Source organism: Rattus norvegicus, chromosome 5 (genome assembly GCF_021556685.1).
Source record: "Rattus norvegicus strain SHRSP/BbbUtx chromosome 5, alternate assembly SHRSP_T2T, whole genome shotgun sequence".
Lineage (NCBI taxonomy): Eukaryota > Metazoa > Chordata > Mammalia > Rodentia > Muridae > Rattus > Rattus norvegicus.
In genome coordinates this window covers 144873417-144891532 of record NC_141538.1, presented here as the reverse complement: position 1 = coordinate 144891532, position 18116 = coordinate 144873417, and the positions used below count along the sequence as shown (strand labels likewise).

The window sequence follows — 18116 nt, the reverse complement described above, 5'->3', positions numbered from 1 at the left end:
TGTAATTCTAGTTCCCCAGTTCCAGGGGATCTGGTGCTGTTTTCTGGCCTCCCCAGGTCCCAGACACACACATAGAACATGTACATACATATAGGTAAAATACAAACTAATCTTTAAAAAACAAGAAATAAAGCCCCACCAATAGACTCTGGGAAGTACCACACAGCACTCCTACCTGAGGCTTAGATGAACTCTTTGCTGTCTCTGCCTTGGTGGGAGAAAGTGTATGGAAGACAAAGTTTCTTGAGTTTCGGGGAGCGCTGGGGTTGAGGTCAGACAGGGTAGCGAGTTTTTGAAGCACAGCTTTGGGCTGGTTTAGCAGGGAGCCTGTCTTCAGCTGAGGGAAGAAGAGTTACCTGATATCAAACCACAAATGCCACAAAGGAGGAGGACACCCACCCCATCTGCCTAGCCCGGTACTGAGGGCATGCATTTCTACCTTGTGGAAGGCCTTCCCACGTCCTGGGGCCACCTCCCTCTCTGGATGACAGACTGATCTACAGACCGTGATGTCAGATTAACATGGTTCCAACTAACCTGGTGAGCACCTCCCGCTCTGATGGTTTCAAAAGGGTTACTGAGCACAGACTTCGATTCCTGAACAGCCACGGCACGACTGGCTGGAGAGAAACAGAAAGAAGTGTTCTGGGCAAGGCTGGGTAGAATCTCTTCCATATTTAAACAAGGTAAGAAGCCTAAAAGCTGACGTAATAAGAACTCTTGTTTATTTTATACTCATGACTTTAAAACTGTAGCAAGTGTCACTAAGGAAACAATGAAGTGGACCTTTTCGATCAATCATTAACAAAGACTAATGTAAGAGAAAACAGCAGTTGGTGACTGGAGTACTGTATGAGAGAAATGGTTCTGGAGTTCAATGCGCCTGTGTTCAAATGCCAGCCCTAACAACTGAGCAGATAAGTCCTGGGCAACTCAGAGAGAAGCCACAATTTATCAGTCAAGCCTCAAAACTTGAGGCAAAACAGCTACATAGATGTTTACTAAGTACAATTTCTACTGACCAATAGCTAAAGACCTTCTCCTCACTTCGATGGCTCCTTTAAGACAGTATTACAGAATGGCTACGTTAGCTGCTACAGTCCCTGAAGGTTAGAGTTCCTTCCATGGCGCCAACACTCAGAATCCAAGCAGCCAGACCAAAAACAGAAGGAAGAGCTCTCACCATTCTTTTGCAGTGCCTTGGCTGTGACTTTCTTGGCTAGCATCATAAACTGACTGTCTTCTCCAACGTCCTCTTCTTCAGCAGCAATTTTCCCCTGCTGAGCCTGAACATGAAGATCATACAGTGTTAGCCAGCTATGGTGGTACAGGCCTATTATCCCAGCACTTGGAGAGCTGAGGCAGGAGATCACCATGGTTTCCAGGTCAGTCTGGAATATATAATGACAGACTAGCTTCTGTCGCCAAAAGAAACAAAACAAACTCATGCAACATTGCAACGTTAGACTACCTTTAGCTGTAGTTAGAGCACTGGCTACTCTTCCAGAGGATATGGGTCAATTCCTAGAACCCACATGGCAGCTTATAACTGTCTGTAGCTCCATTTGTAGGGAGTCTGACACCCTCTTCTGGGCTCTGCCAGCACCAGGCACACATGTGGTATACAGACATACATGTAGGCAAAACACCCATATACATACAATAAAATTAAAGGCTGGACCTTTAATCCTTGCACTCCTGAGGCAGAGGCAGGTGGATGTCTATGAATTTGAGGCTTCCTGGTCTAGAGTGAGTTCCAGGACAGTCAGAGATACACAAGACACTGTCTTAAAAAACAAAACAAGGGGGCTGGAGAGATGGCTCAGCGGTTAAGAGCTCCCGACTGCTCTTCCAGAGGTCATGAGTTCAATTCCCAGCAACCACATGGTGGCTCACAACCATCTGTAAAGAAATCCAATGCCCTCTTCTGGTGTGTGTGAAGACAGCTACGGTGTACTTATATATAATAAATGAATAAATCTTTAAAAAAAAAAAAAAACCAAACAGAAAATAGTAATATATACACAAAGAAGATATACCAAAAATATATACAAAAAAAAGATAGGCTCGGTTATAAAACCATTGTTTTCTTTTTTTTTTTTTTTTTTCTAGATCTGAGGACCAAACCCAGGGCCTTCCTACCACTGAGTTAAATCCCCAACACCTTGTTTTCTTTTTTATAAGCTTTGCTGCATTAGATCAAAAACAAAAAAGGGCTGGAGTGATGTCTGAGTGGTTAGGAGAGGAGGCTGAGTAGTTAAAATGTGCTGTTCTTCTAGAGGACCCAAGTTTGGTTCCCAGCATGCACATAGGCAGCTCATAACTGCCTGGAACTCTAGCTCCAGGGGACCCGATGCCCAACTCTGGCCCCCACAGGTACCATGCTCAAATGTACCCTCCACCCCCATTCCACATCCACATACTTTAAAAAAATCATGCATTTCATAGTTTTGAGACCAGGTATCATTATGTAGTTTGGGTTGGCCTGGAACTCAGAGATCCACCTGTCTCTGCCATCCAAGTGCTGGGATTAAAGGCACGTGTCACAAGTCCCACCACTGAAATACATATTTTTTAACATTGGACAGTTAGCCAGAGATGCTTATGGTAACCTTTTCAGTATGTGTGTGTGTGAGGGAAGAAAATCCCCAAATTAAAAGGATTAAATACATGTTGCTAAGTTTATATGGCAGGAGAAGTGGCTGAATCTTTGCCCTCCAAACTTGGCCAAAACAGGCAATTTTCTTATTAGACTTTCTACCTGTTCCCGAAGCCACTGCTCTCGTTCAATTCGCTCCTTTCTCCACTTGGCTTCAGTCTCGTCAAGCTGTTCTTCAACCTGATCGTCATCAGAGTCTCTGTGAAACAGATCCATCTGGGAGGTGTCATCTAAAGGAAAGAGTAAGGCGGTTAGCATTCAGTAATCCTCACAGAGGGAGTGGTCAGACACAAAACAAACGCGTATCTGCCGAACGTTTTGACATAATCCTTTCCCAGCTACAAAGGAAATCCACAGATATGGCTACCTCTACTACACACCCTGGTGTGCGGGTGGTTTTCTGTTTGTAGTTGTGTTTTCCCCAGAAAGGGCTGCAAGTAGCCAGGTTGGCACTGAGCTTGCTATGGAGCTAAGGACGATCTTGACTCCTGGTTGTCCTCCCTCTACCTCCCAAATTTTGGGATTATACGCATGTAAGGGACAATGTAACAGGGTTTCCTGCCTCTAAACAGATCCAGGAGGGCGTGAGCCTCCACGAGTGTCGATGGCTCCTGTGGGTGAAAGCCTTGTTTGTATAACAGTGTACATATTTCCACGTTCCTCCTCTGAAAAATGTCCCCTCTGCCAAGGTTAATGACTTCACGATAATCAGAGACAGCGTGAGTCTGGGAGACAAGGATGTGTCTATGTCTCTGCAAAATGGTGGAACACTGTGACCTTCAGGACAGCCCTAAGGCTGTGGGACAGAATGCTGAAAACATGAGTTTGACAATATATAATTTCTCAGCTATGCAAACTATAAGGATGCAATATGAATTGTATAAGGAGCTTCACAGATCTAAAGGAACGGAGGCAGCTGCACTGTGAGTCAGCTGGTCAGAAAGATACCAAGGCAGGAGATGGGCAAGATCCCACCCAGGTAAGATTTTATGTTTATAAGGGCAGGTGGATTCTTGAGTTCGAGGTCAGCCTGGGACAGAGCTAATTTAGGTCCAGGCACAGTCAGAATGCTAATTTCAGGATGAGATCCCACCCAGCTATCTTATTGTCTGTTAGTGCTTGCAGTCTCAAAGAATTAAGGGGTTGGGGTCATGGGATAATCAAAATGGGTAATGACTGAACTGATGTGTAAAATAAAACACTGGGCTTCTGATCTGCAAGAGATGAGCTATCCAGAGTTTTTTAGAATAGCGGGAGAACTGTCTCGAGAGTAGAGCAGTCTGGAAAGCTGTCTGGAGCAGTACATAGGCTGTCAGCTTGGACCTAAGATTTGACTTTCAGTCATTTGTTTCACTGCTCGCAGATACCCCTTTAGTCAGAACCCCTCTCCAAGCTGAGGCAGGTCCTTGGCACAGGGCCATGGCCCGGTTGTTTTCTAATGTGTTGTGGGTGATGGAACTCAGAGCATCTGTGTTCTAGGTAAGCATTCTACCAACCGAGCTGTACCTCCAGCCTCCTGGTTTGGTTCTCATTGCCATTTGCCATCCTAGAGCGGACAAATACGTATGCTGGAACCACTTCTCTCTAAAGGACCAAGATACCTATGTGTTTCCATCGGAATTTTCTTGTTCGTCCAGGCCCGTCACTGTGCAGATCCCCGTCAGCAAGGTACCTCTCTTGATAAAGCCGCAGTCGCCGCTTATCGTCATCCAACATGGTTTTCCTACAGCAGAAGCAACAAGGCATTCAGGACCAGGACCGTCGTGCCTGGTAGCATGGCTGCCTCGAGGCGCCCTATTGCTCAGAGGGCTCGTTAGAATACTAACATGTGTATTTTCTTGATCTGACTTTCCAGCTCCTCGTCGGATGGGAGCACCTCATCAATGGCGTCTTCTTCGTACTCATCGATATCTTCCCCGTCATACTCGTCTTCACTTCCCACGTCACTGCCTGACACCTCTGCCTCATCCTCCAAGTATTTCTTCAGTCTCCTAGAAAGCAACTTGAAAGATTAGAGACTAGACAGTGGATACGCGCGCAGAATATGGATACAGTAAGGAAAGCAGAAAGCCACCGTGGTTACCCCTGTCCCAGTGGATAGCCCCACAGGACAGCCCTCCTCATCGAGCCCAGAAAGTCAGAGCAAAAACAAAGCTGAAAGTAGGATGGGGTTAGTGGGGTAGCGGGGTTGGGTGACAGCGGTCAGGATTGGGAAGAATGAGAGGGTGGAGGAATGTGAGCAGAATGCATTGTATCCATGTGTGAAATAGCCAAAGGGCTAACAGTAAAGAAAAGCAGAACACAGAACCATTAATAGCACGCTTAAATTCATAACACGTTTTGGTAATGTCTCAAGTGCTCTTTTGGATATTTAAACATTCTCCTATCTCTTATGTGCTGGGATTATAACTGCACACCAGCACACCCAGCTGGCTTGCTTGATTCCTCAATCTGTGGGTTCTGGGGATCGAACTCAGTCATCAGGCTTGCACTGAGTTTCACCCAGTCCCAGAAAACTCTTAATATTGACTACATATCTAGGCGTACCTGCTAGAAGGTTCAAACTAGTTTGTTTTGTATTTAAGCTCACCGGTGCTTAGAGAACAGTCTGAGGCAGTAAGATCAGAACTCCCTGTTGTCTGACACGGTTACAGTTCATCTTTTCTATTTTCCATTTTGGTGAGGTGCTGGAGACTGAGTCTATAGCTATAGTCTTGACCATGCTAGGACGCTCTCTAAACTTCAGCTCTACTCTTATATTGTATTTTATTTCCCCTCTAAATCCTAGGCTTCCTGGAGAGTTCCTTCAAGGGCCACTAGTCACCAGGCTTCCCGGGCTTCTCAGTAATGTCGCTGAGCAGTTCAACTTAGGTTGCCATTCTTTAAGGACTGATTTGAAGACCTCTGCGATTAAATAAAGTTTAACAACTACTAGCTCTGGGGTGGAGGAGGGGGAGGGGGAGATCTGGCTATATCCTAAAGCTGTACAGAAAAGTTAAAGTGACAGGTGACAAATGAGAACCCCAGCTGGATCCTACGAGGATGAAATGACAGGCCAAAAGCAACAATATAAATCTAACGGAGATCAATATGACGTCCTGGACATGAATCTAAAAGTCATGCACATGCTATATGTTACTGAATCTTTATTAAAATTATGTTTGTGAAATCTCTTTAAAATTACAGGGGGCTGGAGAGATGGCTCAGTGGTTAAGAGCACCGACTGCTCTTCCTGAGGTCCTGAGTTCAAATCTCAGCAACCACATGGTGGCTCACAACCATCTGTAATGAGATCTGATGCCCTCTTCTGGTGTGTCTGAAGGCAGCTACAGTGTACTCATATACAATAAAATAAAATCTTAAAAAAAAAAATAAAATTACAATACTGTGGATATGCTACGAGGGAAAGTCAAGAGGCAAAACTAAACACATAGGGAAATTATTTAAATCTCAGTTGTATAAGAATATTTGCATAAAAAGTTATGAGGAAACTTATTATCAACACTTTCACAATCATTCTGGCCAATGGATATGAATAACTCCCTCCCTTTTCTCCTCCTTCCCTAACCCTCCATCTTTCCCTTTGTATTTGTGGTGCTGGGGATAAACCCAGGGCCTTGTGTATATCATGCAGAGTGCTTTACTACTGAGCTTTACTTCCAACCCCTGTCCATCTGTCTATCCATCCCTCCAATAGTCTACTCCCCCACCCACCCACCCACCTATGTTTCTATGGGTATGTGGTAGACATTAAGCTCAGGGCCTCATTCATATAAGCGAACACTCTACCAAATGACCCATATCTCCAGCCCATACGTCCTTAGAATACTCTAAAATAAAAGTTTTACTCTTATGACCAGAGTGACAAATATGTTAAATGTTAAACAATTAAGCGGGCAATTTGCCCGAGATGAGAGCCAAGAACACTAGGAATGACAGACTTCATAGGAGCAAAGTTCCAGGCAATGCAGTTATGTGCAACAGCCTTCGAGCACAGGGGGTGATTCAGTTCTCCTGATCTTGGGTCACGTGACTAATAACAGCCAGAGCACACCTGAGTAGAAAGAGAATATTCCAGGACACAACAAGAATAGGAAGCAACACTACTGAGAATGTCATTAGGTCTGGGAGGAATCAAGAGAGATTTAGTATTGATGTCACTTAAGGGAAACACAACTTTTGAGTACTCAGGAAGTGGCCACAGAAGGATTTTTTAAAACATATTCATTTGTGTGCATATGTGTGCCATGACACAGGCGTGGAAGTCAGAGGACAACTTTTGGTTTACTGTGGGGTCTGGAGAGATTGGCAGACAGGGTTGCACAGGAAGCAGTTATTTTTTTAACCTGTTGAGTCATCTCATTTGCTTCAAGGCCACGAAGGATTTGTTTAATTTATGTTAATCTCGAAAAGCAGAAACCAAACCAGCAAGTTCATGTAAAAAGGTAACAAGCTATACCTCAACTTGGGGAACTGTCTAGAAGCGGAAGGCATGGACAGAACACCTACATTTGCCGTTTCATCTTCTCAGACTGCTTCAGGAGCTCTTCTTCATCATCCTCCAGGTCCAGGGCCAGCTCTTCATCACTGGAGTCACTGTGTCCACCCTGCAAGGTCAGAGCATCAAACCCAGTTACCACTGACAACGGGATCACAGGAAGGGAGCCCCGCCACACCTTGCGCACGAGACAAAGCACTGTATGCTCTTTCCCCTGTTCTTAAACTTGTTTACTCTGTAGACAGTTGTGTAGTACAGGCTGGTCTCGAACTCATAAACCTATCTCAGCCTCCCAGGTACTGGGATTACCTGGTCCTGGTCCTGGTTTGAGCTCCAGCACCGTGAAACAAAAAGGAAGGCAACATGAGAATTTGTGAAGTTCTGTCCCCATGCCTCATCACAGGACATTGCTTCTGGTAAGACACTAAGCTCAGAATTCTCAAGAACTGATGCAGGGGAGTACCGTGTAGAGCTTGGTTGTGCTCTCTCTGCACTTACCTCATCGCTAGCAAATTCATTCTCCTTTGAAACAAGCTGAAAGTCTCCAAATTCCTCCTCTTCACCCTCTTCCTCCCTAGAAGACAAAACACTAAGTTACTGAAAGCACATCACAAGCAGTCAGCCGAGCTAAGGACTTACGACACTTATCAGCACTGCTAAATTCTTAAGAAGCAGAAAATGAGGTATCTGTCTTTTTAAAAAGGTGTTTTGAGCTTGGTGGCTAAAGCATTTACTCTACAACTGTGAAAGCTGGAGTTCTGATCCCCGGAACCCACATCAATGCCAAGTTGGCAGAGTGGCCCACTGTAATACAGCCTCAGAAGGCAGAGATAAGGACACTCAGGGTCATCCCTGGGTGTAGTGGTTCAGGCCTTTTTTTTTTTTTTAAGATTTATTTATTTATTATATATAAGTACACTGTAGATACACCAGAAGAAGGCATCGGATCTCTTTACAGATGGTTGTGAGCCACCATGTGGTTGCTGGGAATTGAACTCATGACCTCTGGAAGAGCAGTCGGGTGCTCTTAACCACAGAGCCACCTCTCCAGCCCGGTTCAGGCCTTTAATTCCAGCACTTGGAAGACAGAAGCAGGTGGATCTCTGTGAGTTTGAGGCTAGCCTGGTCTACAGAGTGATCTCCAGGCCAGCCAGGGATACAGAATGAGACCCAGTCTCAAAGACAGAAAAAATTATGCTGATACTACTATATAACCAACCTCAGCCAGTAAACTCTACACCCATTAAACAAATTTTCCTCTCTCCATCCACCATCTGATTTCGCTGTCTCTGTAAAACTGCTTATTCCAAAGACTATATTATTTGTCCTTCAGTGACAAATATTTCTTGGTTCCTCCATGTTGAAGCATGTGTCATAATTTCCTTCCTATTGGGCTGGGTGCAATGGTACACAATGGGAGGATAAGGCTTAGGATTGCCAGTTTGAGGTCAGCCTGAACTAACAGTGAATTCTAGGCCAGTATGGGCTGCATAGGAAGACCTAGTCTCAAATGACAAAAACAAATTTCCTTCCTTTTAAAACCATTTAACACATATAAATTTTATTTAGCAGATGTGCCAGCTACTTCTATGTCAGCCTGACACAAGCTATAATCACGGAGGGAGCCTCAATTGAAAAAATGCCTCCATGAGAGGGAGTGGTGTGCAAGTGGATAGGATATTTTCTTTTTCTTTTTCTTTTTTTCATTTTTTTTTTTTTAATGCTCATTGGTGTTTTGCCTACATATATGTCTATGTGAAGATGTCAGATCCTAGAACTTAAGTTATGGACAGTTGAGCTGCCATGTGGGTGCTGGGAATTGAACCCAGCCTGTTTGGGAGAGCAGCCAGTGCTCTTAACTACTGAGCCACCTCTCTGGCTCCTATAGTGCATTTTCTTAATGAATGATTGATTGAAGAAGGCCCAGCCCACTGTGGTCATCCCTGGACTGGTGGTGCTAGGTTCTGGAAGAAAGCAGGTTGAGCTAGTCAGGACACAGCACCACTCCATGGCCTCTGTATCAGCTCCTCTCTCCAGAGTCCTGCCCTGCTTAAGCTCCTGTCCTGACTTCTTTTGATGATGCACAGTAATGAGGAAGAGTAAGCTAAGTGAACCTTCCCTCCCCAGTTTGCTTTTTGTCATGATGTTTTAGCCCAGCAAGGATAACCTTAACCAAGATAGCAGTCCATTACAGTCCCTCTTCATTTTAGCTATTACCAAATAATGTTAAGCACACATTATAAAAACCTGTTTTATTCATTTATGTGTAAGGAGTTCATGTAGCTGGGCTGGCCTTAACTTTCTTGCCTTCATTTATTTTTACATTTATTTAATGTATATGCATGTACAGGCATGTGCATCTATAACTACACACATGTTATAAGTACTCTATTACATAAAGAGGCCAGAGGACAACTTGTGGGAGTCAGTTCTTTCCTACCATGTTAGACACATGCTTCAGGCTTGGTAGCAAGTACCCTGACCCACTGAGCCACTTACCTGGCCCTGAACTTGATTTTCTTGCCTCTACTGGATACCAAGCATACACCACACTAGGCTTTCTGGTTCTGTCTGTCTGTCTGTCTGTCTGTCTGTCTGTCTGTCTGTCTGTCTCTCTCTCTCTCTCTCTCTCTCTCTCTCTCTCTGAGACAAGTCTTTTCCATGTCATTCACTTGGCCAGGAGCTCACTATATGGCCAAAGAAGACCTTGAACACCTGATCCTTCTCCCTTCACCACCTAAGCTCCAGGGCTACAGGTGTGTACTACCACCACCACATCTGCCCACCTGTATTTTTACTTTTAAGTCTGTGTGAGCAGGATTTCAGTGTGTAGACTAGGCTGGCCTGGAGTCTACAACTCTCTTGCTGCAGCCTTCCCAGTGCTGAGGTCACAGGCCGGTAACACCACTCAGACTTCTTTAGAGCCAAAGTGGAACTGCTGGATCAGACCATAATTTTTTTTTTTTTTTTTTTGTTCTTTTTTTCGGAGCTGGGGACAGAACCCAGGGCCTTGCGCTTCCTAGGCAAGCGCTCTACCACTGAGCTAAATCCCCAACCCCTCAGACCGTAATTCTATTATCAATTCTTTTTTTTTTTAATTTTTTTTTTACTTTGTTTTTTGTTTGTTTGTTTGTTTTTGTTTTTTTCTATTTTTTTTTCCGGAGCTGGGAACCGAACCCAGGGCCTTGCGCTTGCTAGGCAAGTGCTCTACCACTGAGCCAAATCCCCAACCTACTTTGTTTTTTATTACAGTACACCATAGCTGTCTTCAGACACACCAGAAGAGGACATCAGATCCCATTACAGATGGTTGTGAGACACCATGTGGTTGCCAGGAATTGAACTCAGGACCTCTGGAAGAGCAGTCAGTGCTCTTAACTGTTGAGCCATCTCTCCAGCCCTCTTTTATCAATTCTGAGAAACCACTGCACTGTTTTTCCTAGCAGCTCACCAAGAATAAACAGAGGTTTCCCTTATTTTTGCCAAGACTTAGTTTATATAAAACTGTAGTCCCCCTAAAGGATGTGGGGTAGTATCTCAGATTTGCCTTTTCCAAAGTTATTTAGTTCATTGCTAAACACAGAGAACCAGATCCTAGGACTGTTTGGTTAGTTGTTTTTGTTTTTGTTTTCTCTGTGTATCCCTGGCTGTCCTGGAACTCAGAAATCCACCTGCCTCTGTCTTCCGAGTGCTGGGATTAAAGGTGTGTGCCACCATGTCTGGTGGATCCTAGGGTTTTATCTTCCTGATCCCACCAAACTCTGAGACTCACCTGTCTGTTGGGAAGGAGCCCGAGCAAAGAGCAAGCGCCTCCTCCATGGGATCTTCTGTGCCACTCTCCCTCTCCTCCGTCCTCAGCTCCAGTGGGGCCACCGGGGAAGCGTCTGCCTCACAAGGAAAGATCAGTAAGGAAGGAAATGACTCCTTTGCTCTCCCTGGCCATCTAAATACCAACCAGCTCAATTCAGTTCTTAGGTAGGATGTGGAAAAGTTCACCATTCATTCTTTCAACAAACCCTGACTCATACTTACTGTGTACCAAGCCCCAGGAAGACAGTCATGAACAAAACGGACACCCAATTACCTCCTAGAGCCTACTTCCTGTTCCAGCAAGCAAGCAACACTTACTACACACCAGACACTGCTCTAACCTCTGGACATAGATTAACTTATGCATTATGATGCTGAAACTAAAGCAGCCCGAAGTTGACACTGTCACTCTAAAAACACAAGAGTGGTAAAGCTGAGGAAGTGAGGGAGTTCCCTCACATCCCTGTTCCCTGTACATTTACAGAGAGGGGCAAGAGCTGCTTTTCAGGGACGCTGACATAAGCTGACTGAAGTCTAGCTGTGGTAAACTGGACACTCTCACTGAATATTTACCTTGAGAAGGAAATTTGCCAGAGCAGAGGTTCAGAAGTTCCTCCATGTTTTCTTTCTGGTCATTCTTCCTTGGCTGACATTTCTCCTCAGACTGAGATGTGAACTGTCCGGTACACAAGTCGAGCAACTCATCCATGTTGGCATCCATGGCATTCTCGTCCATACTGGCCAGCGGCAACTGTGGCTTCAAAGCCTGATACCGATTCCGGTGATTTCTAACGTTTAAAAATCTACAAGTACAGTGAAGTGTCAGAAATTACCCAGAGAAGAGACAAAACCACAGGTGAAAACCTTCTGACTCCCACCACCAGGGTTAGAAGCTGACTGTAGCCAGCAAGATGGCTGAGCGGGTAAAGGGCACTTGCTGCCAAGCCTGAAGATCTGAGTTCCACCTCCAGGATCCACGTGGAGGAGGGAACGAACTTCAGCAAGTTGTTCCAGGACCTCCTCACACACAGGATAAACAAAATGCAATTTTGAAAAATTATAAAAAGAAAAGTAAGAAGCTAAATGTGACGGGGACCGTGAATTTCAAGGTAATGGGATTTAGAATCACCATGGAAACACACCTCTGGGTGTGTCTTCAAGAGATTAGCTAGATTGGTTAAAAGAGGCAGCAGACCCACCCTAACTGGAGCTGGGCTCCGGGACTGTCTGAAAGGAGGTGGACATCATTCATCTTTCTTCTTCCTAACTGTGTCCCATGCCTGTGCTCCTGCTGCCGTGACTGCCCTGCTGTGACACGCAGTAGCCACTGGAACTCAAAGCAAACCTCCTCCGCCTTTAGGGTCTTTCTCAGTGTCGTCTCAGAGCCACAAGGTCAGTAACTAACACTGGGCCTCAACTCAGGCAACACGATCTAAAGTTTAGCCTCATGCTAACCTAGACAGGGAGGATGGGCAAGGTTTGTTAAAGGTGAGGCATAAAGGCTCACTTCTAGGGTATAAAGGTGGCTTCTAATGATACATCAGTGATGGGTGCTATATTCCAGGACACCTTCATTGCTGATACGGGGACCGGGTGCTATATTCCAATCTTACCCAACAACCAGAACACAAGGAGAACGAACAGAGAAAGCCTTTACAATACAAGGTCTGTGTATTTGAAATAAGATCAGAGAATAGGAATGTCAGCAAGGAGTATTTACATTTTATTTTCTGGAGACTTTGTTCAAACTCGTGGAATATAAGACTAATGGTCAGGACACCTCTTTCTCAGAAGAGAAAGCGCAGATGGAGTGGCAGAAGCTCATTTTATTTTTAAACAAAATTAAGCAGCACCCAGCCTTATTCCCACCCACAGAAACACAAAACTACCTACCCATCTGCATCCAACAGTTGGCTCTGAGTGTCATCTTCCAAACAGAACTGGAAGTCTCCTGCTCCTAGGAAAAGTGTCTTCGGCTCTGGGGAGGCGGTGTACAGATCCTGGGAATCCTCTATGGGAAGTGAAGGCTCAGACAGTTTCCCTGAACTCTGGCACCAAAAACAAAAACAAAAGCAAAACATTTCACAAATGCCATCCAGTGTCATGACAACAACAGAAGTTGCTACTTGCAATATGTCATCTGCTCTCAGGCAATCGCAGTTGAGGCGGACAATGCAGTCAACAGAGCCTAAGGAAAACTACCTGTAGGCACGACCGCCTGCTAATTAATACACGAAGCGGGTGCATTTTTAAAGCTGAGCAGCACGCGGTGGGGCTCGGCTGGCTGGGACACACTCTATTCAGCAGTGTGGGCAGTGAGCAGAGGAGGTGAGAACAGTTCTCCCCGCTTTACCTTAGAAGCCGAGCTGATCAGACTGCCCCGGAACAGTCCAGGGGATGGCGACCTGAATCCTGCTGTAGAGAGAAAACTCGTCCCACGGCCTGTGTGTCTGTTGCAGGGCTGATAGGATGGAATTGTGGAGCCAATGAGCTCAAAGCTGCTGTTGTGGCTGCTCTCTTTTGTTAGCAGTGAACTTGAGTCGTCTTCATCTAAGAGGATGAGAGAATACACTCGGAATACAGAAATACAGAGGTGCATTTGTGTAGGAAGAGTTGGGAAGCGAACAGGTAAATTCACTGGCAAACCACTTAAGTTCTGGGCTCCAAGTCATTCTGTGAAAGGTCAATTAATTCACAACAGCAGCAGTGTATACTTAGGGCTCGTTACTCTGAGCTAAGTGACACATGGGAGTTCTCTTCTGTCTAAGTGCATACCTTTCTTTGATCTTTGCATAGAAATATTTCATGTTTCACTCAATCAACAAAACGTATGTCCATGGTCAACTATAAAAATTTAGCCCAAGGGCTGGAGAACTGGCTCAGCAGTTAAGGGCCCTTGCTGCTCTCGCAGAGGACCCACATGATACCTCACAACCTTGTGTAAGTCCAGGTCCGTGGGATCCGGAGCCCTTTCCAACCTCGTGAGCAGCAGGCACAGCCATTCACGCAGGTGCAACACGCATGCTCATAGAGTAAAAAGAAGTCAATGTTAAAAAAGAAATAAAAGCAGCTCAAAAATGGGTCACAAAAAATATTTCAAGTCATAAATAATGTCACTGCTACATGTAAGAATATGCTGCCACTAGAATAAAAAAGGAAGGAAGAAACATTTGTGAGACTATGGTCTTACATATCAGAACTAAAGAAATGTTCTACGTGAGGGTCACTACTTACCCAGTTTGTCAGACTGCTTGCCCATGTGTTCATCTGTTTCTGATTTTTCTTCAGTAGGAAAGTAACTACAAAATAAAACAGTAAACTGCTTGAGTATCTGTTCTTACTTCCTACTCCCTTGTAAGAAATTCAAGAATGGGCTGGAGAAATGGCCTCATAGTTAAGAGTACACTGCTCTCCCAGAGTCCCAAGACTGGTTCCCAGCTGCAGGGGATCCAGCGCCCTCTTCTGGCCTCCTCAGGCATCTGCACTCGTGTGCACATACCTGCACCTTTAAGAAGGACATGTCTTCAGAAATCCCAGAGAATTTTGTTTTCCTCAGAAGAACTTACCCCATCTTGGAAGAGGTGTCCTTAAACAGAAGTAAGGTGGAGTCCGAGGACAGGGGCTTGGGGACAGAGAGGGCAACAGGTTTGCCGACGTCACTACTGGCGTCTGTGTTTTCTTTATCTGTTTCTTTTTCAGCTTTGGTTTCTGTATCTTCACTGCCAAGAAGATATTCTGAAGTCTATGCCAATCATGTAAAAAAAATAATACAAGTCAAAAAATGTTAAAAGTAAATCCACCCTTAGCTGAAATGTGGATTCCTGGTTATAGGTTACATCTCAAGCATGGAGAGGTGAACTTGAAACAAACTAAGTCCACGCACAATCAGGAAGCCATCCCCTGACTGTTTCTCACGCAGCATCTCACTATGTGGGCCTGGGTCCCTGACCAGTCTGAACTCCCTCTGTAGATCAGGCCAGCCTTGAGTTCACAGAGACCCACCTGCCTCTGCTTCCTGGATGCTGGGATTAACTGTGTGTGCCACCACACCTGACTAGCTTTAGGGCTTTTCACATTCCATGAAGGAGGATTAGATGGGCATGCTACTAAGGCAGTAAGAGAGTAGTCAGTCTAGAGGAAGGATGACTGCTCATCACAGCAAGCACAGACTATAATGTGCTGCCCAGCTCAGACACCCCCTTCCCTTTCTTTACACGGGGTAAACCGAAAAGAAAGCTCATTTCATACTGAACAGCCATATAATGAATACCCACCTTCCCTGGGCTGCAAAACTACTGTGGGACAGGGACAGGGGGTTCTTCCATAAATGCCCTCCTTTACTAAGAATGGGATTGATTTAAAAAGACCTCTTGCCTGAGAACTATTCCAGACCTCAGCCTAAATAAGAACAATTGCTTTTCAATCTCAATCAATGACAAACAGAAAAGTCCTTATTAGTAAAGTTATTTTCAATATAACACTATATTAAAACACACAAACTATCAGGTAGAAACAGGACACACACAGCTGTGAACTGCAGGCACTCAATAATGCCAACCGAACTGTATGTGCGGAGCTTAGAGTACATACACAGATAGCTATTTTCATCCATCCACGAGGCACACACGGCACACACGGCACACACACACACACACACACACACACACACACACAGGCAAAACATGCATATACAAAACATGCATATACATGTATACATGTATGCATACACACATATACACATATGGGAGCTGGAGCGATGATGCAGCACTGAAAAGCACTTTCTGCTCTTCCAGAGAACTCTGTTTCAGTCCCCAGCACCCAGCTAACAACTAACTACCCACGACTGAAGTTCCAGAGGACCCAGTACCCTCTCTGGCCTCCGCAGGCACTGAAGTAAACCACTCGTACACACAAATAATAAGTAAATCTTAACTCTTTTCTCTTATTCATCATAGCCAAGAGAGAAAAGTATATAACTGTCCCAAACCTCCTGCATGTCTCCAACCTCTTCCTCCTCCTCCTCCTCCTCCTCCTCTTCTTCCTCTTCTCCATCTTCCTCAGACTCATCTGTCATTTCTTCCTCTTCCTCCTCCTCTTCAAATCCATCTTCATTATCTAATTTAAACAACGCTTGGCGCTTCTGCCGCTCCTCGAGCCTTCGGAGTTTCATTGCCTCCTGCAACTTAGCTTTTAACATCTGCAGTTTTTCACCTGAACAAAACGAATAGCACCATGCTTTGGGTATGACAGACTACAAGGCACAGAAATAACCATGCAATTTAAACGACTTAATACAAATTTAAGCAATTTAATAAAGCTGTTTGTATTTATTCTGAATACCCAAAAGGAAAACCATAGACCTCAGCACTCTAGGCTTTTACTTATCTCAGTTTGGGAGGGAAGGCCAGCACCCAGCAGATTGTAAGGAACTGTTAAATGGATGGCGTGAAGGGAATGAGGCCTTAGAAGTCTCTAGCTCAAAGGGCTAGGGACGTAGCTCAGTAGGAATCACATGGTGAGCAAGCAAGGGGCCCTGGGTCTGAGTCTCCCACTGGAAGTCCCTGGCTCAGAAGTCATGATGGAAAACAGTAACACACTTACTTACATAAAGACGAACAGTTAAAAACATAACATGGCCTGGGCGTATACCCAAAAGATGCTCCAACATATAACAAGGACACATGCTCCACTATGTTCATAGCAGCCTTATTTATAATAGCCAGAAGCTAGAAAGAACCCAGATGCCCTTCAACAGAGGAATGAATACAGAAAATGTGGTGCATTTACACAATGGAGTACTACTCAGCTATTAAAAACAATGACTTCATGAAATTCTTAGGCAAATGGATGGAACTAGAAAATATCATCCTGAGTGAGGTAACCCAATCACAAAAAACACACACATGGTATGCACTCACTGATAAGTGGATATTAGCCCAAATGTTCAGATTACCCAAGATACAATCCACAGACAACATAAAGCTCAAGAAGGATGACCAGAGTGCAGATGCTTCAGTCCTTCTTAAGGGGGAACAAAAATATTCACAGGAGAAGATACGGAGACAAAATCTGGAGCAGAGACCGAAGGAATGGCCATTCAGGGCCTGCCCCACCTGGGGATCCAGCCCATAGACATGTAACCACCAAACCCAGACAATTATTGCTGATGCCAAGAAGTGCATGCTGACAGGAGCCTGATATAGCTGTCTCCTGAGAGGCTCTGCCAGTGCATGACAAATACAGAGGCAAACCCTAGCAGCAAACCATTCAACTGAGAACGGGCTCCCTGTTGGAAGAGTTAGAGAAAGGAATGAAAGAGCTGAAGGGGCTTGCAACACCATAAGAATAATAATACCATCCAGCCAGAGCTCCCAGGGGCTAAACCACCACCCAAAGAGTACACATAGACAGAGCCATGGCTCCAGCTGCATGTGGTCCAATCTCCAGAGTCTCCAAGGAAAAAAGGCTCTGTGGCTTTTCCTACGCAGGCTTTTCACAGTAGAGACAAGTACCTGGTTTTGTGTGGCTCGCTCCTTCCAGCTTCTCTGCTGCCAAAGTGACGGGCACCACTTCTGCCTTCAGCTCCTCCTTCCCGTCAGTGCCCAAGTCCTTCACGATGATGTTCACATTCAGCGTCTGATGCGCCCTGGGACTGGCTGCTGGGTTAGCATGCCTCCAGAAGCGCTGCTTCAAGGCTTCCAGTTCTAATCCCAAACGAGAACCAACGTGTCAGTGTGCCCTGCTCAGCGAAGATTCCAGTTAAGAATGAGAAGTTTTCCAGCTTAACAGAGGAAAATAACAGAGAAACCCCCCCCCACACCCCCCATGCTACTAAGATCTGCACAAAAATTATACACTGTAATCTAGAACTGTTCGCTCTCTGGTTTAAAAAACAGACTTTTAAAAGCATATTTTTATTACTTATTTAGGTGTGTGTGTGTGTGTGTGTGTGTGTGTGTGTGTGTGTGTGTGTGTGTGTAGGAATGCATGCCATGGCCCTGTGTGGATGTCAGGGACAAGCTTTAGTCCTTTCTTTTCATCTTGTGGGTACGGGGATCACCAGGCCCAGAGGCTTGGTGGCAAGTGCTTTTACTCTGAGACCTCTGCAGCCCTCAGTTTCTTTTTTAGTATCAAATCAGTAGGAAAAAA

At 45.0% G+C, this 18116-nt stretch overlaps 1 protein-coding gene across 2 annotated transcripts in view; it reads right to left on the bottom strand.

The window, feature by feature from the left end:
• Nucleotides 1–18116, bottom strand: part of Clspn (claspin) — a 38537-nt gene that overhangs the window by 2000 nt on the left and 18421 nt on the right. For both annotated transcript variants that reach the window (XM_087548394.1, NM_001395082.1), the window contains 16 exon segments: nt 17480–17671; nt 15955–16178; nt 14534–14709; nt 14202–14266; nt 13321–13517; nt 12861–13015; nt 11541–11770; nt 10930–11041; nt 7656–7731; nt 7169–7266; nt 4486–4650; nt 4261–4382; nt 2762–2889; nt 1184–1286; nt 538–620; nt 176–337 (listed from right to left, as the gene is read on the bottom strand). In XM_087548394.1, the coding sequence (XP_087404520.1) occupies nt 176–337; nt 538–620; nt 1184–1286; nt 2762–2889; nt 4261–4382; nt 4486–4650; nt 7169–7266; nt 7656–7731; nt 10930–11041; nt 11541–11770; nt 12861–13015; nt 13321–13517; nt 14202–14266; nt 14534–14709; nt 15955–16178; nt 17480–17671 (2288 nt within the window).